Source organism: Chiroxiphia lanceolata, chromosome 14, assembly GCF_009829145.1.
Source record: "Chiroxiphia lanceolata isolate bChiLan1 chromosome 14, bChiLan1.pri, whole genome shotgun sequence".
In the NCBI taxonomy this organism is placed as follows: domain Eukaryota; kingdom Metazoa; phylum Chordata; class Aves; order Passeriformes; family Pipridae; genus Chiroxiphia; species Chiroxiphia lanceolata.
The window spans coordinates 10,793,275-10,818,830 of NC_045650.1; the positions used below are offsets into that span (position 1 = coordinate 10,793,275).

The 25,556-nt window shown below is 39.6% G+C and overlaps 1 protein-coding gene and 1 long non-coding RNA gene across 5 annotated transcripts in view; one reads left to right on the forward strand and one right to left on the reverse strand.

Moving 5' to 3' along the window:
- Window positions 1-2,917: 2,917 nt before the first annotated feature.
- NRK (Nik related kinase) overlaps window positions 2,918-25,556 on the reverse strand; it is a 94,460-nt gene continuing 71,821 nt past the window's right edge. For both annotated transcript variants that reach the window (XM_032702206.1, XM_032702204.1), the window contains exons 24-31: window positions 25,059-25,217; window positions 23,254-23,397; window positions 21,920-22,054; window positions 20,027-20,127; window positions 19,307-19,456; window positions 16,057-16,216; window positions 7,429-7,568; window positions 2,918-6,642 (exon numbers count right to left, since the gene is read on the reverse strand). In XM_032702206.1, the coding sequence (XP_032558097.1) occupies window positions 6,559-6,642; window positions 7,429-7,568; window positions 16,057-16,216; window positions 19,307-19,456; window positions 20,027-20,127; window positions 21,920-22,054; window positions 23,254-23,397; window positions 25,059-25,217 (1,073 nt within the window). In that variant the 3' untranslated portion in view covers window positions 2,918-6,558. The remainder of the gene's footprint in view (window positions 6,643-7,428; window positions 7,569-16,056; window positions 16,217-19,306; window positions 19,457-20,026; window positions 20,128-21,919; window positions 22,055-23,253; window positions 23,398-25,058; window positions 25,218-25,556) is intronic.
- On the forward strand, window positions 5,546-16,001 carry LOC116793951. Of its 3 annotated transcripts, none has more exons than XR_004359649.1 (4): window positions 5,546-7,563; window positions 8,943-9,278; window positions 11,339-12,930; window positions 15,468-16,001. It is a non-coding gene; the product is annotated as an uncharacterized LOC116793951 (long non-coding RNA). The 3 variants fall into 3 exon arrangements; XR_004359650.1 differs by lacking the exon at window positions 15,468-16,001 and having other exon boundaries at window positions 11,339-12,717; window positions 12,840-13,492; XR_004359651.1 differs by lacking the exon at window positions 15,468-16,001 and having other exon boundaries at window positions 11,339-11,425; window positions 12,684-13,492.

The following is a 25,556-nucleotide window of genomic DNA, read 5'->3' on the forward strand; positions in this document are numbered from 1 at the left end:
AATCACAGAATGGTTTGGGTTGGAAGGGACCTTAAAGACCATCTAGTTCTAACCACCTTGCCATGGGCAGGGGCACCTTCCACTAGGCCACTTATGATATTAATGAAGCTTCTGAAAATTAAGAACTCTGTATTCAATACTTTATTAGCACTTCCTAATGCATATATGTATTTTTTTCTATTGGAAGACACATCTCTTTTATGAGGAAAGGCAGGGAGCTGGGCATGTTCAGCCCAGAGAAGAGAGGACTGAGAGGGGACTTTATCAATGCACACAAATACCTGAAGGACAGGTGTCAAAAATATGGAAGCAGCCTCTTTTCAGTGGTGCCATCTGAATAGGAGGAAAAAATTTCCTTACTCTGAGGGTGACTTTGAGGTGCCGAGACAGGTTATGGAGTCTCCTTCTCTGGAGATATTCAAAAGCCATCTGGATACAATCCTGTGCTCCCTGCTCTGGGTGACCCTGCTCTACCAGTGAAGTTGGACCAGATGATCTCTACATGTTCCTTCCCACCCCAGCCATTCCATGGTTAGGCTGTAGAGCAACAGTACACAGTGAGGAGAAAGGGGTAAAAAGAAAGGCCAGGAAGAGCAGCAGTTTCCAGTCTTTATAGTGTTACTGGTCCAGATAGTCTTTGGAAATCCAGAGGACAAAAGTGGGGCTGCATCTTAGGCAGAGCTGGTCAGGTGCTGGGCCAGAAGGAACTCTCAGTTTACAGCTTGAAAACGACTGTATTCTTAGTCTACTCCCTTTACCACTGTGGAGCATTTGCCTTGGGGAAACTGGAAAACCTGTTGCTTGAACCATTTCAAACAGAGTGAAAAACTAGACAAAGGGGTATAAACCCCAAGCTTTTTCTGGCCTTTAGACTTTCCTAGGAATTGTATGAGTTTATGTATTTCACGTAACATGCATTCCTTAGTGAGAAAATTTAAAGCAAATCAGTCACTTGTCTTGTTTATGTTGAAGCCAAGTATTGAGTAAAACTTCCACATGGTGTCTTTTTCCCCCCAGTAAACACATGACTTGTTGTGTGGACTGATAAAATGGCATTTACCACTTAAAAAAATGAACATGACCCAAACACTGAGGTTGCACAGGATTTCACATCACACACAAGCCTTACCTGGAGAGCTGTGGTGTAGACTTTTTTTTAGTTATTAAATGAACCTATAGGAATAATGAGGAAATCTGTGGACTGTTGCCAGCTTATCCCTACTTTTGTCTGTCCTCAAGATGTGATTTGCAGAAGAAACTTATTTATACAGAGGTAACTGTTACATGTACGTGTGTTGCCAGATTTTTTTGTTATTGTAAGTCACTGCGGTTTTATTAATGGAAACTGAAGCTGTAGCTTTTGTGGAGCAATAGTGGACTGATGTGGTCTCATAGGAATGTTAATACTTTATATTGGATAAATGCATATGCATTGCAGTTTCAGATACAAGATAGTTCATTCTCTTAGGAACTTGATCCTGTTACCTTCTTTCTCACCAGCAGAGGTCTACCTTACATACTGATTTCAAAACAGGGTAAATCTCTTTTGCTGACAGCATGTCAACAACATGTTTTCATGACTGGTTATGTTTGTGAGTTCCTCTAGATGTGTTTTCCCTGCCATAACTGAACAGTGGGACCAATGTGTTTGTATTAAAAACGGGAAGTTCAGAAACACTTGGAGAATCAGTAATCACTGGAGATGAGCCATCAGCAGGTGGCTGTATGGAATCACAAAACCAGAGATTTGTGTTATGTTGAGCCTGTTCCATTGGGATGTGTGAGCAGCTCACTGAAGACAGTGTCATTTTTATATACTTACAGTCACGTGTACTAAACCATACCTGTATTCACCTCTGGGGAATCAATAGTCTGGAATTGTCAGAGATAATGAGCAGTCAAACATCTTGGTTTTTATGTACAACATACCTTAAGAAAACAGGAGTTAGCCTCTACAGCAGTGACAATGAGGAATGAGCTATGCTGTGTAGGAGGATGTTATTACATTCTGTTAAATATTACATTTGAATATGTTGGAGAAATGAAAGGCACAAAAGAATAAAAGGTGAGGCTCTAGATTTAAAAATATTAGTTGGTATGCAAGATCATGAAGCTTACTGTAAAAGTTGTTCACCACAAAGTGTTTTGAGGACAAGATGGGAAAGTTTTCTGATGCATTTCACCATTATCTCCTAGGTGCTTTTGTTGAATCTTCCTAGAGAATCATAGGAAGTGGTTAAATAATGCTAAAATAACATTTTAGGTGATTACCCAGCTGACATCCCCTTGCCCTTTAATCAGCTCTATGCACTTTAAAAAGCAGTTTAAGAAAGTGGTGGGCTATCAGCAGGAAAATCTCTTACACTTTTGGTGTGTGGAACCTTGATATATTGCCCAGGTTTTAGAATCTATAGAAGTCTTTTACACACACTGCAGGTTTGCTTATGCTTCATTTAACTTAAATACAACTGTCTAAACATGGAACTGAACTTTTAAGCCAGCTTGTATGATGGTCTTTGGAGAAACAATTTCATTCCAGAGCAATCTGACACCATGAAACAAAGTACTATTAAATGTAAAACAAACCAGTTCTTGTAGCACCAATGACTGCAAGCTGTGATTTTTGTCTAGTTCCACTGCCCTCATCCCACCAGGTATTTGTGCAAAGAGAAAGGTGGATGTGCAGAAATTCACCTGTGAAGCTCAGCACTGGCTGTTACCATTACTATCACTCTGTCTAGGCTGGACTCACACTGTCACCTCGACATCTTTATCCACTGCAAGGAAATATATTCATTTTGTTCCTACAGGCAGATGTTGATGTTTCCCTAAGGACAGTGAACGGATTTGGAAAACAATAACAAAGGTTTCTAAGATTTTTACAATAGCTTATGTCATTATAACAGCATGATACTAGTTTTGAATTTCAGAGTATTTTTATTACTGTTTCAGTTGTACAATTTCAGCATTAGGAAACAATACATAATATACAGTACATGGCTTGCGTTGTTCCCAGGTTTTAAAGTTATGTGTCAAGGTTCAAGCTGCAGAATAGAGTTCACCATTCCTAAAATGAAAGCAGGCACATACATACAGTTCTAGTAGAGCAATCCTGCGTGGCAAATACAACATTAGGAGCACCACCTGCCATGAGGACACTGCATGTACCAAAGGATTACTGACATGGAGCCTTAACGTTCTGCCCCGCTGCCCCTGTTCATGTCAAAGTGACATCACTAGAAAAACACATTAAGCAGTTCACTCCTTGGTTTCAAAAGTTAGTGAAAGGCCACAGCTAGTGAAACACCTCACAAAATGAAGCTACAAATCTGATACATATTTTGCATAGTTAAATTTATGTCTGGACAAACTTCGATCACTGGATTTTTGTTTTCTTCTGGCCTTTGTACTTTTGCTTCAAGCTGAACAGTTATTCAAAACACTCTCTCATTCAGTGTTCCCCAGTCACTCCAGATACCTTTCCATTTCTTTGGTTGCTCTCATTTCCTTACACCTCTTAACCTTTTGTATTCCTCCTACAGCAATACGCTGAGCCAGACATCCACTCCCTCCCCTTTGGCTACTCCTATTTATTTTTCTTCAGCTTTTCCTTCCTCTTCCTCTTCAGTCACTTCCACTCTCTTCTGTTACTCTTCTCAACGTCTCTGGGCTCTTTCTCATCTTCAGTCATTCTGACTGTCTCTTGATAGACAATGCTACAGTCTTCTTGTTCCACCCAGTTGCTATTGCTATTTGCAATACCACTTCTAAATCCTTTAAAAAGCATTCACCTCTAAGGGCCTCATTCTTTCAATATTTACACATGGATATAACCCCAAAAATTCCAACCGTTTTACATAGTAAGTAGAAGACAAAAATTCAACCCACTGCCTTGAATTGTAGCTGGAAAGAAGAGAGAACTAATAGAGGAAGACAGAATGAAAAAATAAAATCCCAATGTAATAGTGCACATTCCCTCTCTTGAATTTGGAGTTGTTCTTTCCCTCTCGGTATGGAGTTAAACATCTCCACAGTGTGTCAACTTACTGTCACAATTTTTTGTTACAATAATCTTAAACTTAAGTTCAGTGACATTTGCTTCTTTGATATGGGTTGTTGTTCTAAATTTCCACTGTTCTCTGCTAAATTCTTCTTAACTAGCATAAGGAAAAAAATCAGCCTCTACCTGTTGACACCAGAACAGGGGAGGGGAAATATTCACATGCATCCCCTGTAATGCAGAGGCTGCTGAGATAAGCACACTTTAAAAATATTATAGGGCAGCCTGGATCACTTGATTGCTTATAGCATGAACAGTTTTGCAAGCAAGTTTTGCACACCTACTGTGTGCAAAATGAAAGCTGTTCTTCCTTCACAGTCTCTCAGACTCTTAAATCAAAAGCAAGTAAGTTGTATTTCTGATTGTCTGCAACTTATTTTTTTGCCTATAATTGTAACTTTAATCTCTGTTTCTGTTACAGGTTTAGGCTTGTTTGGTTTTGTTGGGGTTTTTTTGTTGTTTGTTTGTTCTGTGAAAGTTGAACTGAACAAGGCCAGTGTTCAGTAGCACAGGAAGCCATGCCAGGTTTTGCTCGTTTGCCCCAGCCCTGGCACTGGCAACAGGTAGGAACTTTACTACAGTCAGAGAGAGCTCCTGTTGTCACACAGCTCTGCCAGAGCACAGCTCCCATTCACATTTCAAGTCTGCTCACAAGCTGATTACTTACTTACATTAAGAACCACATTGAGTATTTAATTGTAGATTTTTTTAGTATGGCTTTAGGCTTATTTTTCTGTTAGTTAAACATTTAAAAGGAAAATACTTCATAAAAAAACCCTACACATTTTGAGATAAGCTAGTGCCTGTGAAAAGTGCGAGGTTAAATAACTTTGGAAAATACAGTCCTCCACATAGCCAAAAATATAGACAGCTAGAGTGCAGACATCTCTGACCTGCCTGCAGCAGTTGAGGTGCCAACATGGGGAAAGGGGAAAAGGGTAATTAGCCCCTAGTTTGATTCTCTGCTGACATATACAGGGATATGAGTTCTGAGCACCTGTCAGTCACTGCATGACTGCCAACACTAAATGAACCTGTCATACTGTACAGCACACCTACCAGTTTAAACAACTTCATTTCTGCCTTCCTTAGTCAACACAGAATCATCATCCTTGAGGTAGACGACCAGATATTCCACTACACTTTCCCTGCACCTTTCAGTATCAAATATTTCAAGTAAAAAATACCTATTTTCAAACACCGTAGCTAGTGATTTCACTTTAGTATCACCCATACTGTATCATGTCTGGAATGAGCTCTTTTGTGTTACATGTGATGCTTTACATTTTCAAAGCACATCCAAAAATCAGCTAAATGAGGATTGCATTAAACCCTACAATTTAATCATAGTATATGATTATATATAGTATATATATATTATATCTCTATAGTTTTATGGCCAAGTTATAAGCCCCTGAGAACAGAGTTTATGCAGAAACACTGGCACCAATAACACTAGTGGACGCAGCTTTATTTAGATGTAATTAGCATAGAAAGCACCTGGAATTATTTATATTTTCTATTTATAATAGATTAACTCTTTGGATAATTTCATAACTATATTAAGAATACATTTGTTAATCTTAACATCCATTGCAGAAAGATTATATTTACACACAAATACACAAAGACTTGATGTGAAAGAGCAGAAAAGAAGAAAAGAAGGTGCCTGATCCTGTGCCCTTATTTATATACATGGGTAGTGCCTTTAAGTCAACTTGTATGAGTGTGGGTCCCAGGTGTGGATAAAAATTACAGGTTCTGGTCCATAATACTTTATGCATCTATGATTTTGACAAACTACTATTTAAACTATTTTTACAAATACATTCTACAGTAACTGTGTCTATGGGCTCAGGCATCCAGCCCTGAGAGAAACACAAAGTCTGCATTTGTAAAAATCCCCACAACATGTTAAGAATTAGCTGTTTTTACAACTCTGCACTGGAACATACCTGTCCAGCCAGCACAGGGGACGATCCCTCCAGTGTCCCAGGCTGCACTGGGACCTACAGGAACAGGTTCTCTTTATTATAAGACTTAGACAAGTGAGTCTTGGTGAAACAGTAACAGCTTGCTTGAAATGCAAAACAAGCCCAAATGCAACTCAAAATAGATTCAAATTGTGTTTTTCTATCTACCTGCAAATGTTGCTGTCCAAAAAAGAGACTTCAGTTCAAGATAACAACATTACATTGTCTATAAAAATGAAACCATACAGTTTTCAGAGTACAGGAGCTTCTTATATTGGCTGCATTCTTCATTAAAGTCTCCTAATACAATCTTGGTTTGAAACATACTTTAGAGAACAAACTAAACATGTTTGCAATACTTTGACAGGAAAATGGAATTCTTTCCAGACTGAAAGAATATGAATTTTGTAAGTCAATAATGACAACATTTTTGTAGGTAAAAAGTGCAAATTTGTGTATATTACCTCTAAGAATTTTACACTGCTACCTACAGGGAATTTCAAAGCGTCCTTCTTTTGTTGTGCTTTACCAGTTGAATAGTACATTTTGACCAAGAGTCATAAAGTATATTTGACTGCTGCCTCCTGACTGTACAGATGCAAAGAACACCTTGAAGGGGGAAAAAAAAAAGAACAAAACATTATGCTACTGTCAGTTTACATTTATGAGAATATTTTTACTCATATAAGAAGTTTGATAGAATGTCACAGTCCCAAATACAAGGATATATGGATATCACAAATCAACTTTAATCCCATGAGAAACTTCTTAAAGTGAAACTCTACTGTGGTACAACTGGATTTTTCTTAATATATATTTCTTTTATAATTTGAAAAGACACAGGAGAACATTTAAAAATAATTTAAACAGTTTGGGGGCCCCAGTTTTCCAAATATGACAGTAGGACTAAGAAGGTTTCAGAGAACATTTATCAAAATTGCTATATACAAGAAATCATACTTGATTATCCATACTTTGGTGTCTGCAATTAAGAGTGTTGTGGGTTTTGTTTCTCCATGATGGCTGCTCTGAACTGCCTGTAATTTCAGTAGCCCAGGAGAGGCAGTCCTGGAGCTGGCTGTTTTTGGGGCTGACTCACCAGCCCTCCCCACTATATCTGTGGTGTGGCCAGTTAGCAACATCTCTATTTATTATCACCTCTGATAGCAGTGAAGGCTGGGTGGAATAGGAGTTCTAACAGAGCTGGTGGTGGGAAAGTGCAGAATATCCATAGTGAGGGTTTTGTGGGATCAGTGACTACATTGGCTTTGAATGGGGAAGTTATACTAAGGTAAGAAATAACCAATAACAAAGTTACAAAAATTAACTGGTCTTCATGTCATAGTCAGCTATTACTCATTTTTGCTAAATCACCACACTCAGTAACCTCTGTACCTTGTCATTTCTTTCACAAAGAAATTTTAGCTTCTGTGCTTTCTTGTGCATAAATACTCCTTCCAGATTTCCTGTCTCCACAGAGCGTAGTTCAATGGCTTTCTCTCCCCAGCCCATGACCTGATTAGATTGAAGGTAAGCTAAAAGAAAAAAAAAGAAAAAAAATAATTTATACTATTTAACACCTGAAAGACTGATTCTTGTCTCATTTATATTATTTATGGATCTGATGCATTTCTCTTTGATAATAATATATTCTGAATTATTTGTATTTTAAATTTACACAAAAAGCGTTGGGGACAGTTACTCGTTTTCAGTTACTCCTCTCAGACTTATTCTGGACTCTAGACATAAATCTTAACTACTGTTGTATGTCTTAGATTCACAAAAGGTTGAAGGAAACCTCTGAAGGACATCGTTTTGAACCCCCAGCCCCAAATAAGGGCCAAATTAGATGGGGCTACTCAGGACCTTGTCAGGACATGTTTTGATGGATATCTCACAACCTCGCCAAGACACTGCTGCAATACATCACCAATTTCAAGGTTAAAAACTTCTTCCTAATACAATTTTTTCTTGGTGCAACTTGTGCTCATTTTTGCCTCTCAGCCTTTCAATATCCAAGGAAAGTCTTGACTGTCTTCTTTGTACCCATCAGGTACAGAGACTGTTCTCTGTTACCATTAGGAAGCTCCATTTGTATTTACTATAAAGTTCAGCTTAGTCTGAAACCTAAATACTTCAGAATTTGAGACTATGGCATGATTAATTTGGTGTCCTTAGCTATTGTCTTCCTGTCACTGGTTACGTGCAGTATCTCCAAAACCAAAAGAAGATATTCCAGCACTGTGGAAGCTTAATATGATACTTCCTTTAGATCTGGCAATAAGAAACTGGAATTGTGATGAAGGAGTTAACACCACAAATTTCAAATTAGGCACAGTTTCAGTGAAAGCCCTCTGATTATTGCATGTATGGGCTTCCAAGGTAAAATCACATTAGTTATGCTCTACTGGTAGTCAATGCTCAGAAACTGTTCTTCTTGCTCAGCTATCAACTGTTATTTCATTAGCCTGAGAATCCTGGTGCTCTGAAATGATGTAAAGGGAATGTGTGCATTGGACTGGGTTTAGCTTCAGTGGACATGGCTTGCCTGCCCTACATTACTAGTGTGAAAAATGTCTGTTTCTTAAAACCTTCCATGTTGCTTTAGGTTTTTGTATAAAAGTTAAACTTTCAGTACAGACCGATATAGGAAGCGACAGCCCGTGATCTTTCTTGGAGAAGGACAGTAGAAAATAAGGGCAATATGCCCAAGTGTCTGTATATACTTCTTGTAGCAGTGTTGATTTAATATTAACTTGGAATCTTTTGATTTATAATTGCTGTTAAAGCAAGCGTATGAAAGTCATACCTCCTTGGAAACACATGTGTTTTGGCTACAATTCTGTGATTTTAGTTTCCTCAAATTCTATGAATTTCCCCTAAATCTGTTCAGATGACTTTCTTTTCAGTTACTCTTTGTGCACACTGAAGGCTTCCCTGTCACTAGAGCTGAGAGCAAGACAATTCTTTCCCAGTATCCCAGTCATGACGAAAGACAAGAAACCAACTTGTTTTAAAAGCAAAGCAGCAGTGAGCAACTAAGGGCAAGTGGCAAAAGAGGAGGGATATTTTCTAAAACTCAAACACATGAAATCAATACGTTTTTAAATCCTTTCAGTTCTTAGGCTGTACAACAGGGTATCATTGCTGTAGGCTGGGAGGGTGTCATTAACATCTCTGAACCCACTGCAGCAGTAGCCAGGTGAGCCCCAGGGCAGTACCAAGTGAAGTCAGCATGTGAAAAGGTAAGCCAGGACCACACATACAGTGAAAAAGATAAAAATGATACAATACTCAGACTTCTGCTATTTTTTGTAACTGACAGCACATTAACCTCTTCAAACTTGGCTTTTGAAACAACAGAGGTGGAGGACACTACGGTTCTGGGGGGTGGGACAGTGAGGCAGGTGTATATATAAAGAGCATGGAAGCATTCTGTGGCTACACTCTTTAGTATAGGTCAGATAGGTTTAGCAACAAAGACCTAATCCACTCGTAAATCTCCTGATCTTTTCCACCACTTGACATCTGCACTCCAGGTGTCAGTATGCTGTGTCTGTATCAGCTGTATCCGTGCCTTTGGCAGATTTCAATTTGATAGCTTCCTTTCAGCTCCCAGTAACTACTTCATTAAGCTCTGCTGCAACCTCTAGGTCATTTGGGATAGAAAGCCTGCATGACCGGACCACAACTGCTGTGTTCAGAAGAGACAAGTATTACAAGTATCCAAGCAGTATTACAATAGGAACATAATAAACCAGACACATCACTGAGAACTTGTCAACTGACAGTGGCTGATTTAAGTACAAGTAGCATAAAAAGTCTTGTCACAGAATAAAAAAAATTCTCAGATTTCATTTGTGAAACAACTTGCCAACAAAATGGCTTGATTATACCATTTCCAGCGTTGTCCAGTTATAAGGATTTAACTATACATGGAGATTAATCTGGAGGATAGCAGGCTGTGAATTCAGAGGTCAGTACCAAGTCTTTATAATCTTCCTATACGGGAGCACTTTACAGGTGTCTGATGTGAGATGAATTGAGAGCAGATACTCAAAGTTGTCTTCTTTTGGAACAATAGCTCCTATACTACAAGAAACTTGGGAATAGTTACTGTGAGCCCACTTTTCACCTCAACAGGCTTTAGATAAAAATGTCCTGTGCTTCTAGCTGGCAACATACACAGGTGCTTATATTACAGATTGTACAGGTTTTTAGCAACCCTAGACTTAACAGCCACTCTGATCCTTTGCACAGTAGCTAAGCAGAAAAGGAGTATACTGACTCAGAATGATGTGCCAGTAGCTGCTTAACCTACTGGAACAAAGTTATTCAGAGTTCCCTGAAGCTCCCCTGCTTCACCCAGATTACCGTGTATATTAAAAAACCTACAACTGTGCATGAACTGTGGCTCTTGCTACACCATTTACCCCAGCAGTACTCCCTGGACATCAAAGAATACATGCCAGAAAGCCAGTTTCTTATAATCGTGAAAGAATTAGCAATGCTCTAAACTTGTGCAAGACTTGGTATTTCCTGTTTACCCTGTGTATTGAGTAGAGCCAGGGAGTGACTGTTTCAAGGGTAAATGGCTGAGGGAGATAGGAAAGGTTAAAGAAATCAGTGAGCCATATTGAATCCATTAACTCCTATGAAGTGTCACTGACATGAGCTAATGATCTCACACCAGTAGCATATTCTCTGTCTGAATGAGACAAGTGCACTTTGTACCACAGAAGCCAGGTACTGTTACAATCTCACTTCCCTTCTTAATCTTTCTTTTTTAAAATGTTTATCTTTTAAAAAAATCCCTCTTCTAATCTCATGTACTGTTTGGCTCACTGCCCTGTAAGCAGTTATTCCCAACTGACCTCTGCATGAGAGCAGAATCAGGCCAGCTTTTAGCAAAATATCATAAAATTGGGCTTTTCTGATTAGTGTTACAAAAATAGGGCAGGAAAGGACCTTAATGCACCTTCTCTTCTATCCATATTCCTGTGCTGCATCAGTATCACTGGTGACAATTGTTTGCTTAACCTGACCTTAAAGACCTCCAGTGATGGAGACTCCAAAAATTCCCCAGGCAACTGATTCCAGATAAACCAAGAAGTTTAAAATGAAGAAACAGAACATGATTTAAAAGAGTCTGACCCACTTTTGTGTATCTGCGTCACGATACCAAACTCCATTCCAGGGTGGAAGAAAGTGTACACTGCTTTACTGAATTCCTTTTGGAGACAATCGGTATGTGCACAGGTGAGATTCAATGCAAAAAAGCCACTGAATTTTGCTTTCTACACAGGTTTGTGAAAATTGCTTCAGGCAAGTGTGGAGCTGGGCAAAACACACTGAGGAGAATATCTAGTGACGACTTTGGTGACAGCAGAAGGTACCATCCACTGCCGAGTACACTGCTGTAGAACCCTTCTTTGGCCCCTCAGTCAAACTCAGTACACTCTATGAAACCACAATATATTCAAGCTTTTTTCAACATATACTATATTCAATATACATAAAGCTTTTACTGGTTTGCCAGTCTTTGGGGAAAACATGTTTGTTCATTTTTAGACAAATGGAGGAGACACCTGTTGAGGACTGGGAATGAAAAAAACCCACAGAGATACCAACAGTGTCCTATGATGCAGCAAAGCTTGTTCCCACAAAAACCCAGCCAAGAGCTTTCCAGTGATGCTGCTGATTACTGATTAGGGACTGATAGCTATTTTGCATGCTGTCTCTAGCCCATGCTTTAATACTTACTGACCATAAAGTTGAGCAGTTTTGGGTAGGAAAACGGAGGAAGATAACTTCTCTTGTGCAATTCTGTTAAATAGTTTTACTGCTATAATTTATGTTACCTGGATACGGAAGAGGGTGTTTTTCTTCTTCCAGTCACAGCTGTGGAGAACTTTTATTAAACAAGAGAGGCTAGAGAGTCAAAATAAAGAAGGAAAAAAAAAGCTAAGGCTGAATAAAGTTAGAAATAGACAAATTAAGAAATTGGCCCTGGAAGGCCGGTGTTTTCCTGCTGTACATTTTGGTTAGAGCACACTGGGAAAAGGGCTAACATACAGTAGAAGTGATACCCCAACCCAGAAACACACCTGGGGTGGCCATTTGCTTGTTTGAATGCCTTTTGCTGTTCCCTTGGGGAAGAGCATGCAGGAGACCTGACCAACATCAGTCACTCAGATATGAGTGGGTGTGTTTTGTGCACGAGCTGGACAGCAACTCTCTCAAGAACTGGTGAGTATGGTGGCAGAACACTGAGGCAATAATTCTACCACTAACACTGTCTGTTTCTCTCCATAATATCCGTTTTGCTTCTAATATGTACAGGGAAAATGAAATAAGGGCTTTTACTGCTTCTGCACTCTGGGAATATCCAGATTTGTGTCAAACCTCTGAGATTACATACTGTAAATAATTCATTACTCACACAAAAGGGCAAAAGTGCTCCCCAATCTTATTAACTTGATGTTTCTTAAAGCCTTTTTTAATCCTGTTTTATAGAAAGAAAATATTACATCTATATTTATATTTAGCCCTACATATGTAAAGTATCTTTCAGCTTAAACATAGAATACTTCTACAATTTTAATTTCCCATGGGATTTGAGCTTCCTCTCTCCAATTTCTTATTAACAGATCGGTCACAGAGGTCCCAACTTTAAGACTATGAGTAAGTTATATTTAGATTCCCTGCCCTAAATCCATTGATTATAATACAAACTATTTTTTACTTTTTGTATCAAAATATTCTCACCAACTATGAAAGTTTTCTTTCAAAATACTTGTTTAAAGAAATCAAGAAATGAGCAAAGGATGACTAGAGAGCACCCTGAGGTTAACACAACACCCTTCTATCTCTGCAACATAGAGTGAAGATTTTGAGGTAAGCTCATACAGACTTCAGGAGGTCCAAAATGGGTCTGGAAATGCCCCCCAGGAAAACAGTTTCTTTTAAGAAACTCTCAAATTTCCACCAAGCTGGGCCATGCAAATAACAGTTAATTCACGCTTCTGTCATAATAGTTAATGTTTCTGTCTGGAGCCAAGAATATCAAAGGATTAAGAAAATTAATAGGAGTTAGTGGGAAAATTATTAAAATAACAGTTAACAGAGGTTCTTGTTTAAAGTTTGAGTTGTGTGTTGAGTTATAGGTTGGGTTAGTTTTTAGTGGAAATGTGATTCCAATCAGAAATCAAATCTGTTTTGTACCACATCACAAAGACTGACAGTTTCTGTTCCAATGAAATCCATTTCTGAGATAGCAGAAGTGCTGCAGCAGCAGCAGAAACTCAAGGGTTCTCAAGGTAACGTACTGAAAACTGTTCAAATGAAAACTAAGAGGGGCTGTTTGGAGACTACCCTTCAACTGTGGAATCTGCTGAAGTATAAACAATGAGAGAGACAGAGGGCTGGAGACTGACACCACTCCTTCCAGAGAACATCCACAATCTTGCTTTCTGAGCACTGGGAGAAGTTCTCCAAAGAACTGGCTGTTTACTCTCCTCTCCTAATCTTATCATCCAGACTGGTTCATCAATTCATCCTCTGCTCCCTCAGCAAGATGTTTCATTATACCTGTCCTAGCTTCCTGTCCTGGGAGGGGCACCACCTTCCCACCTGGTGGTGCCCATTTCTCTGGACTGACTAGAGCGAAAATCTAAACTATTCATATAGACAAGCTTCTGTACAGTAAGATTCACCTAGACAGGATGCCACCCTCAGAAGCATCTTCTCCATTCCTTCTACTGAGATGTAATCAACCTTGAGAAACTGAGAATATCGTGCCTAGCCAGATGTATACCAAAGGATGTTTAAATTAGAGTAATTAACTGGTACAAAAGATGGCATTCAGTTGGTTCAAAGTGGTGAAGCTTAATTCACTTCAGTGCCAGCTGGGAACACACAAGGAAACTTCTACTGAAGGCAGTGTGATTTCCAGGATGCAAGAATGCTTTACAAACCTCTTGTATCTGTGGGTTTCATGATTCAGTACTTAACAGCAACATTAGGAAGAAGGACTTAAGCTCTCCCTGGTCCACTTCTAAGGCATTCACTAGATTAAGTGGAAAAGCTTTGAAATAAATCAGTGTCCAGTGACACAAACTGCAGGTTTCCAAGGAGTCATAGATTTATGCAACCCTTCTTGTGTTATCCCCTTTTCTAAAGAGGATGTAAGAAAGCCCTTTGTTTCTTATCTCTCATCTGTCTTAGAAACATACCCTAGTTACAATGACTCTTTAGGGCATATCAATAGTAAGGATAATACAAATAGGAAAGTTACAATACAAAACCAGTTACAAATAACATCCATGGTTTAAAAAGTATTAAATATACGATTAAGGTTAATCTCTGATAGGACACTTATATAAATGCAGCTGATTTTAAAATTGTTTCTTCCCAAGGCAGAAAAAAAGGACTTCTAACTCATGAAGTACTTGTGGGAAAACAAAGGAAAGGTTTTTAGTGAAAATTTATGAATTAGTTACTTATGAATTAGTTATTAGTTTTTAACTTAGCTATTTATGAAAACCATATAACGTATGTGTGCACCATAGGGTGAATAAGAACTGCAGTTCCAAGAAAATGTTCACGTTAAGTAAGCTTGCTACTTTTAGTAAGGCCTAAGGAAGCACATCCCATAAGAACATGCTTCTTGAAAGCTTCTGTCTCTTTCAGACTGATTCATCAGTCCAGCATCCAATTACATTAAATATTTCTTATTAAAACTCTTCTTACCCTGGCTGAGGAATTGCTTTTTCATTATCGATTATTTCTTATGGTGTTTCTAACATTAATTCAGAGAGGATGTAAAATTTCAACATATCAAAGATCATTAGATATTCCTATGAAAAACACAGAATTGATACATCTTGATATATTTTAATGATGCCCTGGAGTGCTGATTCAGCCCAACCAAATATGGGCTGAAAATGGGAGCTAGGGCTGTTCAGTGACAGGAAGGAAGCACTGTACAGGTCACTCATAACCTTATACCTGTGTTTTGAAACTGCAGCAGTGTTGTAGCTTAATGTTATTGAAATGATGCAAAAAAATCAGTTGTCTTGTAGTGATCTGTGTTCCAGAGGAGGGCTTCCTGCCCTCAGCACTGTTGAAAACCTTCCTCAAATGTCAAACCTGGCATTTACTCACAGGTGTTATCCTATTGATTTTAATGGGCTTTTCCTAAAACTACTCGGCTAGAAATGAAAGGAGAAAGGTGTACATCCTTGATTTCCACTGTGGCATCCAGTTTCTTCGAAGCTAACACCATGCTTCTGTACAGTCTAAGTGTCTTGGGCTTGTTTTGTTTATTGGCATGTTTGTTTTAAAATGCAAAACAACAGGAGTGAGACAGAAATTAAAAGTAACAAGTAATAAAAACAAAAATCTGCCTGTGTTGTTCTTGGTTTTCCCCACAGTGTTAGCTTGAAGCCCTCCACAGAAGGTGAAACAAACAGCTGTCCTGGCTCCACTACAAGCAGAATCTCCTCCTACACAGACAACTGCAAGCATGGGGAGCTTGAGAATCTGTTATAAATACCCTGGGTTGGCAGCCCTGTGAATTTAAAGTGATAAAATTAAGGGGCCATTTGACAGCAGTTGCAGATCTCTTCAGTAACTGACCTCTCTGTAGCTGTGAATTTGTACATAAAACGTTCTGAGCTATGAACGACCAAAGCACCTTTTCCCCCTCTGTAATTCACACAATTCTCTCTGTGAGAACTGGTGGCAAGCTGCATCATCAGTGAGGTTTGTCTGTACAGTTAAAGTGTGATGCAATAAACAGCGTGGCAATAAACAGACTGTGATCCAAATGTGAAGCCCCTATTGCAATCATTGGCCATGTTAACACAAACATCCATAAATCTGTTTACTCTTTACACATTTGGTTTGCTCAGAAGTTGCTTTATGTGCCATACACTTTCACATGGATACAAACCTCGTAAAGAAGTCAGGCTTCATGCAGCAGAATCTTGTATTTAATAAAGAGCTATTTTTCATACATACCTACAGATGCCGGCATTTCTCCCCACTGTAAAACAGTCTCCTTTGTGAAATGCCCATATATATCAATGTAGATGCCTTCATCTTCATAGGTGAGCAAAAGCTCCATTCCGCTGGTGTTCGGGAGGATGATAATGGCATGTGGGCGAATAGTCCCCTGGATCTAGAATCATATTTTACTAAGATTTATATCAGAACATGGACTGCAATTTTAGTGATGACATCAATCTAACTAGCTTGGCAGAGCAATAAAAACAACTGGTTCATGGAAAGTGAAAGAAATGCCCGTTCTCAAAGGCTGAATAGTTTGCTAGTGAGCCTCTGAAACAGGCTTTCTCCCCTCCTCCCCCCTTGAATATGACAGTAGGCTTGCAAACATATCAATGTTCAATATTTCTCTTTAAATTTACCAGTGTTAATTGGTTTCAAGAAGCCATGGAGCCATTGAGACACAATAATATTTACTTAGTCACTCACAAAACACTTGCAAAATATAAATAGAAGAAAGGTGAAATAAATTTGAATTCACAATTATTTCAGAAGACGGAGGAAGGACAGAAGCTTCCACATTCCAGGAGTTCAGTGCTTTCACTTTCCATGATATTTCTCTATCACTACTCACAAGTTAAAACCTGCAAATTCAACAATATTCACTTTGCTGTGAAAAGTTACCTGGACCTTTCAAATACAAGCCACTCTCTGTCCTTCCCTTCCCAAATCCCTCACTACAAACAGTTCCCCTTCAACTGCTGTTGGGCACACCTCTCTGCAAGCCACAGGAACAGTGCATTTCACTCACACGAATCTCTTCCAGAAGCCAACATGTCCCAAACAAAAAAAAACCACTACAAAAGTTGAGGTATACAACCATGAAGGTGGGATTTTATGGAAGCGTTTTCAAAAGAAAAAGAGGACAGCCTTAAAAACCAGTAACAAAGCATTTCCTTGTTTAAAGCGCTACTCAAACCAGGATGTTACATAGCAAATTAAACCACTACAATTAATATTTTTATAGGAAGCATATGACTGGAGCTTTACATCATTCTCACAAGCCAGCCACACACAGAGATGGGTTTTTTTTTTTTTCCTTCAAGCACAGACACTTACAGACACCGTGAGGGCACAATGAACAGTAAAAGAAGCACTGAAGCTGTACTTGCCAAACCGAATACACTCAGGCCAACCACTTGACTCCGTGCCTCCGCAACAACTATCCGCAACACTAGAACGGGTATCCAGAGCCGCAGGGCAATTTTAATGCGTTGCCTTGGTACTCGCATGAGTGATCGGAGCAGGTAAGAGATGAAGACAGAGGTGGGGAACCAGGAAAAGAGGCTACCAGAAAGCAAGAGTATCTAAAGTCAGCCTGTTAAAAAGTCTGGGCTGTTGCTACCAAAAAGCTCCTTGAGAGAATTATCCAATTCTAGCAGATGCTCTTTAAAATTATAAAATACCGAAGAAGATAGAGCCGCTGTAGCAGTCGATTTATTTCAGGTCTAAGACTCTAAAGGGAAAATGTATTTTTAGTACATGCTAGCTTTTGGTTGAAGAGTGCACACAAACTCAGTCAGTCTTAGAGGTGCCCCACATATTCAGGGCAGTCACCTGGGAAATCTCTCTCATCAGGTACCTAATTGTATTTGCAGCCTGTTGAAAAAGTAAAGCCTCTAAGAAGGTTCACTTTTTTCTTTGCCTTTCTTCTCTTGGGCAATTATGCTAATGATCTCTTTGACAAGTCACTGTTCACCTTGCTCAGCAACCCACTTCCAGAATGGCATGTGGGTACCTGTGGTAGTTTGGTCTAGGTTTGGGGAGGAGGAGGGGGGGTACTTCTTGTGGTAAGGTTTGGAGACTTGGCAGGGAGCCAGCTTCAAACCATATCAGTACCACACTTCAATTTATAAACTGATGTGAATTTATCATAGTTGCATAGTTAAAGGTACTAATTGTCAGATTAAATAAACCCTCTAACAATACACCCTCTAATAGGACAAATATTAAGTCCCTTAAAAAAAAACCCAACGCAGAAATAAACAGTACAAGCCTTTAGCAGGTGATTAAACAGTTTCAACAGCTAAAAAAGTCACTTCTCAATGAAGAGAAGTTTCTAAACTTAGCAGCCATCCTCAAACGCTGTGTCCATCAGGAACACAGGTCTGACAGGACATGGAGGCTGTCACTTCCAGGGCAGCAGAGTGATCAAATGGCTTGCAAAAGAGGCTTTTCATTTGAGCTGAAAACGTGGGACTGAGAGTGGAAAAAAGTTAAAAAATAAATGGATTCATGGCACATGCTGCAACATGCAGATCTGGGATGAGATTTCTTCAGGCATCCCAAGTGTAACTTTAGGACACGTGGCCTTGGGATGCAAGGAGGCCATGGCACCTGGATGAGCTAACCCTCGGCCCCTGTGGAGCACTGTTGACTTCAGGGAGGTTTCCAAGTGTGCACAGAAGTTTCCTTGCCAGGAGCCTCCCATTAGACTGGAGCCAGTCTGGAACCCGCCAGGTTACTGAATATAAGCCCCCAAGTTTCTCTGGCTTTTGAAAAGAACTATCTAGAACAGCTAAAAAATAAGCAAACAAACAAACAAACAAACATTAAAACCATAGCACAGACTTCATATTGGACAGCCTCATGCCTTGTCGTTCACTTCTGCAGGGGAATTTGCTGCATTTGAGTTTAAGCAGCAATTTAGTGATCACCATCACCTCCAACAGAGACACAATGCAATCAATATGTACACATCAACCTCAAATCAACATTTTCATGCCAAGTTCTTGACAATCTAACAAGAAAGTCTAGAGGAAAATGTAAAACTTCTGAATTTACAGACTGATTTAACAGGCAACTGAATGGTAAGAAGATCCACAAATTTATTTAGTCCAAAGCTGGGTTTCTGCAAAGTCTGCATAGTGGCAGATTGTAAAAGTCAGCTAAATTCATGTAGATATTATTGTGTCTTTGACTGTTAAGTCCTCAATTTCCAGGACAAATCGATTAGAAATAGTAGCATCCGTACAATAGGCTTTCTGATATTAAACCATTAAAATTGATATCCTAAACGTGATAAAAGCCTTTTAACAGGACTTCAGTGTTATAGAAGTGTGAGAAAATTGGTTTTCTATTAGCTGTCATACAATAATTATTCTCTTATCCTGTCTTTTGAAAAACAGCACAACTCTTAATCTGATCATCATCAATATACAGCCCAAAGAAAAAGGCAATAATGTTGGTTTTTGGATTATCTTACGTGTGTTGGAAGATACAGGTCATACACAGATCCAGAGTCCACATCAATAGCGTGAAAGCCCACTAGTGACCCATATATAACCTTCAATCTCTGTCCATTTTCAACAGTCAGGTCAACTGACAGTGGTTTGTGATGAAGTGAGGTAAAGGACTGGAAAAAAGAAAAACAAAATACAACAAAATAAAGCTGCTGGCTTACAGATCAATATATACAATCTTAAGAATTCTCAAAACTCAAAAGTTAGACAGCTATTTTTGTTAAATAGTAGGTTATATTTAAGGAGCTGAGTATCCATCATCCACTGAGTTGCAAGGACAGTTTGATAATTCACTTGTGCTTTGAAAAAGAAATCCAGATTCTAGAAATGGACTAGGCAAAAATTAGGCTGAGTACCATTTGTGTTCAGTTTCATCCCCTTCTGAGGGAAATCAGCATCAACTCTGTGAATTCAAATGTACATTTTGGCACAGCACATGTGCTGCATTTGGCTGGGGCAGAGACAAACAAGTTACTCACATCTAACAATCGTGACAGTTTTATGCCTGCCATCTCCAATGTATGTCAAATGAGCTACACTTTCTTTAGAAGAATACTGATTTTATCTTTAACTCGAATAAATGTTATACAAAACAAAACAAACAAAAAAAACCCGAAAGCAAAGAGCAGAGGAGAGACAGCGAGAGACACTGACACATCTGAACCAAAGGGATTTTCACGTACCTTAAAAGCCATGAATTTGTGATAAGGCTTTGGAGCCCAAGCATAAACCTCCACTGAGTTTTTCAAAGCAATTACGAGGAATTTTATTCTCTCATATTTTACTGTAATACAAGAAGAACAATTCCTTAGGTACCAGACAGACACTTAAATCAAAGGCCATCTCATCACATGAAATAATTTCAATGGATTACTTGTAGAGGTAGACATTATCCAGCAAGGGAGACTAATGCATTCAGGACATCAATGTTTAATACCACCAGTGACAATACCTTGACTGGAAACCTATAGTTCATTTATTTTCAGTAAAGCCAAATGACTGTTAACAACATTTATATATTGCTTTTCATATAGCAATGAAAAAATAATAATAAATCTTACCACTCAGAAAAAAAAGGTCTTGACCCTGCATCTAAGCCAACCTATTTGATTTTTTAAGTGTGAACACACCTCAACAGCTCGTTATGAATAAGCTACTGTTGGAGGACTGGTGGTTGCTGGCTGATCAATTCTGTAAGACTCTACAGGATGAATTTTCATTTCACTGTTCATCTGTGGGGTTAAATCCTCATTTGCCAGCGTGGGTGAAGGACTCCCAGCTTTCTGAGATGAGTAAGCATTTACCAGATGAGCAATTTCTCCATGACAATTAAGGTCACGTTGGGCCCATCGAGAATAAATGAAGAATCATGCATTGAAAATTAAGGTTTCTTTGGCAGAGTAAAAACACAGTGTACAGAGACAAGCATTTGCTTTGGAAGCAGGATGTTATCTCACATAGGCAGAAAACAAAAAAACCCAGCAAACTCCACCAAAATACAAACCAGCACATTCTTTTCCTCTTTTACCTGGAAAAATGGCTGTAAAGCCAAAGGTCAAGATACAAGAAGATTCACCAAGAGAAAAACAGCAGCAGTTGTGCTGTCAAAAAACGAAGTCTGGCTTGTCATATGTAAACACAGAAGGTCCTACCACATGCTTGCCTAATTTTAGGATAAGTATTTTGGTTTGTGGTTTTTTTTTTTTTTTTAATAACACAGCAAACCCCATGATGACCAACTGAAGTGGAATATGTGGGTGCTTAGCTGTAATCACAACTAAAGTAACAACACACATCTGTTTCACATTCTCTCTTGGGTTTAACCCTTGCCTCTTTTAAAGCCAGGAGAGCCAGCTAGCTCACATTTCCTGCACTCCTCTGTAGCACAGCTCTGTTTGACTTTGAAGAATGTGTCACTGTTATATACAACCCTTCACCACAGCAAGACTTGCATCATAGTTCACACCCTCTCACACTGTTAAATGACAGAAACTATCACAACACTGATGCTCATCTTCAAGAATGAGCTGCCTGAAAGCCAAAGAAAAGCCATATGGATCATTTCCAGTGTGTAAGTTTAAACAAAGGTATATTTGGGTCTTTCATGACCTAGAGAAAGGGATGAGCTGTAGCACATCCAGTCTGATCTACCTAAGGACATCCTATAAATACAATTCACTAGGACTTTAAATAGGTCCAGTTTCTTAGCAATTACTCAGGGGCAGGAGGGAAGCTGAACAGCACAGAAGTGGAAAAAAATCAGTCTAATTAAAACCTTAAGTAACTACAGAACAACTAAGCCACTGACTAACCACAGACTGTGGCTGGCACTCCCTCCTTTCAGCCATCACAGGAAACAGCCATCACATCATCTGATATCTGCTGCAAAAAGAGCTGCTACCTGGAACGACAGGGACCAAAGCACCTGCCATGTAAAACAAGGAGGCTTGAAAGAACTCAAGAGATATTCAGAGTAATACAATCCTGAAACAATGCTGAACAAAAATGCTGCTGTCACAAGATTCAAAAAGAGGATGATTAAGTAACTCTCCAAGTTAAAAACAGGAAATCCTTACCAACTTTGTAGTGCACACAGCCTTCCAGGTCACCCACGGACACCCAGCCCTGTCGTTTCTCCACCTCTGGATCATTGCGCAAAATTTTATTTCTCAGCCATGACAAGTAATACACCCTCAACTTATTCTTCTTCCCTAGGGTTTGCAAAAAGAGACAGATTGCTTTAACTCTCTGAAGTACAAACTCTCCCCCACTTACAAATTGCCAGAGTTTTGTGACCTTGAGTGCAGCAGGTCTTTGTGCCTTGCCAAGGTGAGAGAACAGTCCAGTGGCATAAGAAGAAAGCCCTGTGTGATGGGGGCACCCGGGGGTAACTGGCACGTGAGCAGTCCTATGGCATGTGCACTTACCTTGTTATTCAAGCTTCAAGATTTTCACACCTGACTAAAATTCTTCCCTCAGGCCAAAGAACAAGTCTCTACAGACACAAGTATTATCAGAAACAATCACACTACCTGGCATTTACTCTGGAACACAGGCATGTCCTACAATGGCCATTTTGAAAAAGTGATGAATTTAGTTCTAATTAAATGACAATCTTCATTACAAGCAGCTATTTTTCTTTTGGATGGCTTTCCAGGTGAGAATTGTTTTGTCATCTTTCACCTCAATCAGTCTTTCTGTTGCTTTAGTTCGTAAGTCCGTATTGTCAACAGCAGCCTGGGACCATTGGTTAGTCTGGAGAGAAGGACTATGTCACATCATCAGCTGGACCTGGCAATGTGGGACAAGCAGCTCACGCCACTGCCCACCACGGTGAGTCTGGACTGGAGACAAGGAGCTGCCATTCCTTGCTGGACCTACACACCTCTACCTTGGTATGTGCTGTGCATCCTTTGAGGCCACTCTCATCCATGGGGAATAAGGGCAGAGTCTAAGCTGTTTGCAGCAGAGGCTGAAGACCTGCACTTAATGTTACTGATGCTTTCACAATACAGATCACTCTTATGTTACTGCTCATACATCTTGTTGGACACAGGATGAGGTTATTTAATGATATGTTAAACAGAATTGCACCTAGATGGTCACTCACCACAGAAACAAGCTGAGTGACAAACTATAACTTGCTGAGAATCAGTCCATTTTAGGAACAAAACACTTTGTACTTCCCACAAACCATTTTGCACATTAACCAAGTAATGAATTGTTCCAAAGCCTCTCTGGAATGAGAGTGTAAATGTTAAAAATTCAGGAGAGTTTTCCTATTAACAAGAATAACTGTCCTGTGATTTTCTGAAAGAGGAAATTCCTCAACCTAGTTTATAACCTAATTCTTCTTTTTAATTGCTTCCAACTTGAATGCAGGTCAGATACTTTTAGACACTGAACTAACCTGATATAGTAATTAGCACATTGAGTCCTTCCAAAACATCCATTTGCTGGAATCGTCTCCTTGTAATCAATGTATAAACTCTTCCTTGCCCGCTTCTGTCCAGCAGCCACAATCCATTCTCTGTTCCCACCAGTAAATTTACTCCTGTTGATACATGAAAAAAAACCTGCATAAGTCACTTAATGATTCAGAGGCCACCGAATGTTCACTCAGTTTTGCAAACTGATTCTTATTTAGTCTCACTTAATGGTACTCGATAATTTCTCTGTTGCTCTGTGGATGACCTCCCAGAAAAACAGATCTCACCATTACAGTTTTTACCCAGCAGAACACTTATATACCCATGGAACTTGAAGGCTGAATAGTTCTACTGAAGTCAATGTTGATTTAAACAAAAAGGAAAATGTTTTGTGAACTCGAATTTCGCAGGCGACCTTGGAAAGTGTCTGTGAGCAGTGCAGAAGTCTCAGTCCAGCACCACTACCCTACTGACACAGGGGATCCAACTAAGTGATCGAAGGGTCCCCACCAATTAAGACAAAAAAAAAAACACAAATAAAAAATTCCCCCCAAACACTCTTTTTCCAAATACAACACTCACAGCACAGAGGCACCAAACCTGTGGGAAGAAGTGCTGCTGTTACAAGGAGGTGCAGCGTTTGCCTGAAAACAGGCTGGGATTTGGAAGGATGCGTTCAAATGCTAAATTAAAGGAGTGAATCCATCTGAAATCCAAGTGCTACTAAGGAAGCAAAGGCTCCAGTGGGTTGCTGACATCAGAGGATGTCAAAAATTATTCAGCTGGAATGACAGCTATGTTTCCTAATCAGCAAGTTCTAAAGACATGACATAAGGTATCCTGCTGTAACAAGCACCCTCCTCCACTGCCAGTGCTCTGTTGAGTACCTGGTGCTCTTCAGCCTCAATGCACACTTAATTACAGACCTTGCCACACAGCTCTGTACTTAATTTAAAATCTTGGATTCCTGCTAACACATATTACACAAAATCCGTGAAGCTATAAACTGGAAATCTATACTTGCTTTGGATAATGTCTCATCTACTTCATTCATCTGCCATTCCAGGCTCAAAAAGCGAGGAGTAAATGTCTGGGTGAGTCCCACAGAATATGCCTGTTCTTTTGAAGTAGAAAGGTGGTCGAAACAACTCAAGAGCTCAGCTAGTGTGCAACTGGGACGAGGTCCATGGTTGTTGAAATGTGGTCTGACTACGCTCTTCTTGATTTTATACCACATGAAACGGATCCTGTAAAAAGTGTGTAAATTTACATGATTTGGTGAGGTTCTGAATAAACACTGACAGCAGGAACTAAGCCAAGCTTTTGGAAAGACTGATGCCTGACCTGCTTGAGATTCTTGGAATACCTAACACAGTGACAGTAAAAGGCTTCCAGTTTGGATTATTTCCACTGGGTCAGGGCTCAGTGTGATCAGCTGTACTCACGTGCAGCTCAGTCAAGAGCAAGTGTCATGAGCTGCATAAGCTGCTAAAACAGTTGCAACTTTTGGCTCTTCCAATGAGCACGGTTTCAGTTTGGTGCTCAATCAAAACATTTTCTCATTCTGATGCACAAAAATCCTTTGCCACTGTAAATCATGTGTTTGCCATCTCATACCAGGATGGCATTGCCACACGAGTGACACAGGTATCTGCACAGGGACCCACTCCAGGACCCTCTGCCAAGAAAGGTGCAATACAACTGTGAAATCTGTCTGGCACACCCTGCCAGCCTCCCCTGCTGCTGCCTTCTCTCCAAACACATACCCAAGTCCTCTAAAGCTTACCCCACAAAGCAGCACAAAGGACCTCTGAGTTGAATTTCTTCTTATATTTACGAATTTCAGGGCTGTCACTCTGCGGGCGGATATTCGTTGGGTTGACATTGACAACGGAGCCCTTCCTTGCATTTTCCCTCCTAACAGGCTCAGGTTTGGCACTAGATGCTAGAATGAAAGACATATGCAATCATGAAAAACGTGAGTGAGTGGCTACAGCTCATATTTGACCTGCTTGTGGCAAAACGAAAGAAGCTCCAGAGGAACGAGAAAACAACTTAGGAGCATTACATAGTCAGAAGAAAAAAATATCTGGAAAATTCCTCAGACACTCCTGAGAAAGCACTGTGGTAGCAGAGCAGCCGAGTAGAGCAAGCCACAGCTGGAAGAAGAGCAGAAGCAGTACAATGGAAATTCATAGTAATGTGAAGCTTCAGTTTCAGGAGATTTTACTCACAGTTTCCATTTCCAAGCAATAGGCCCTCCCTACTCCAGACATAAAAAAGA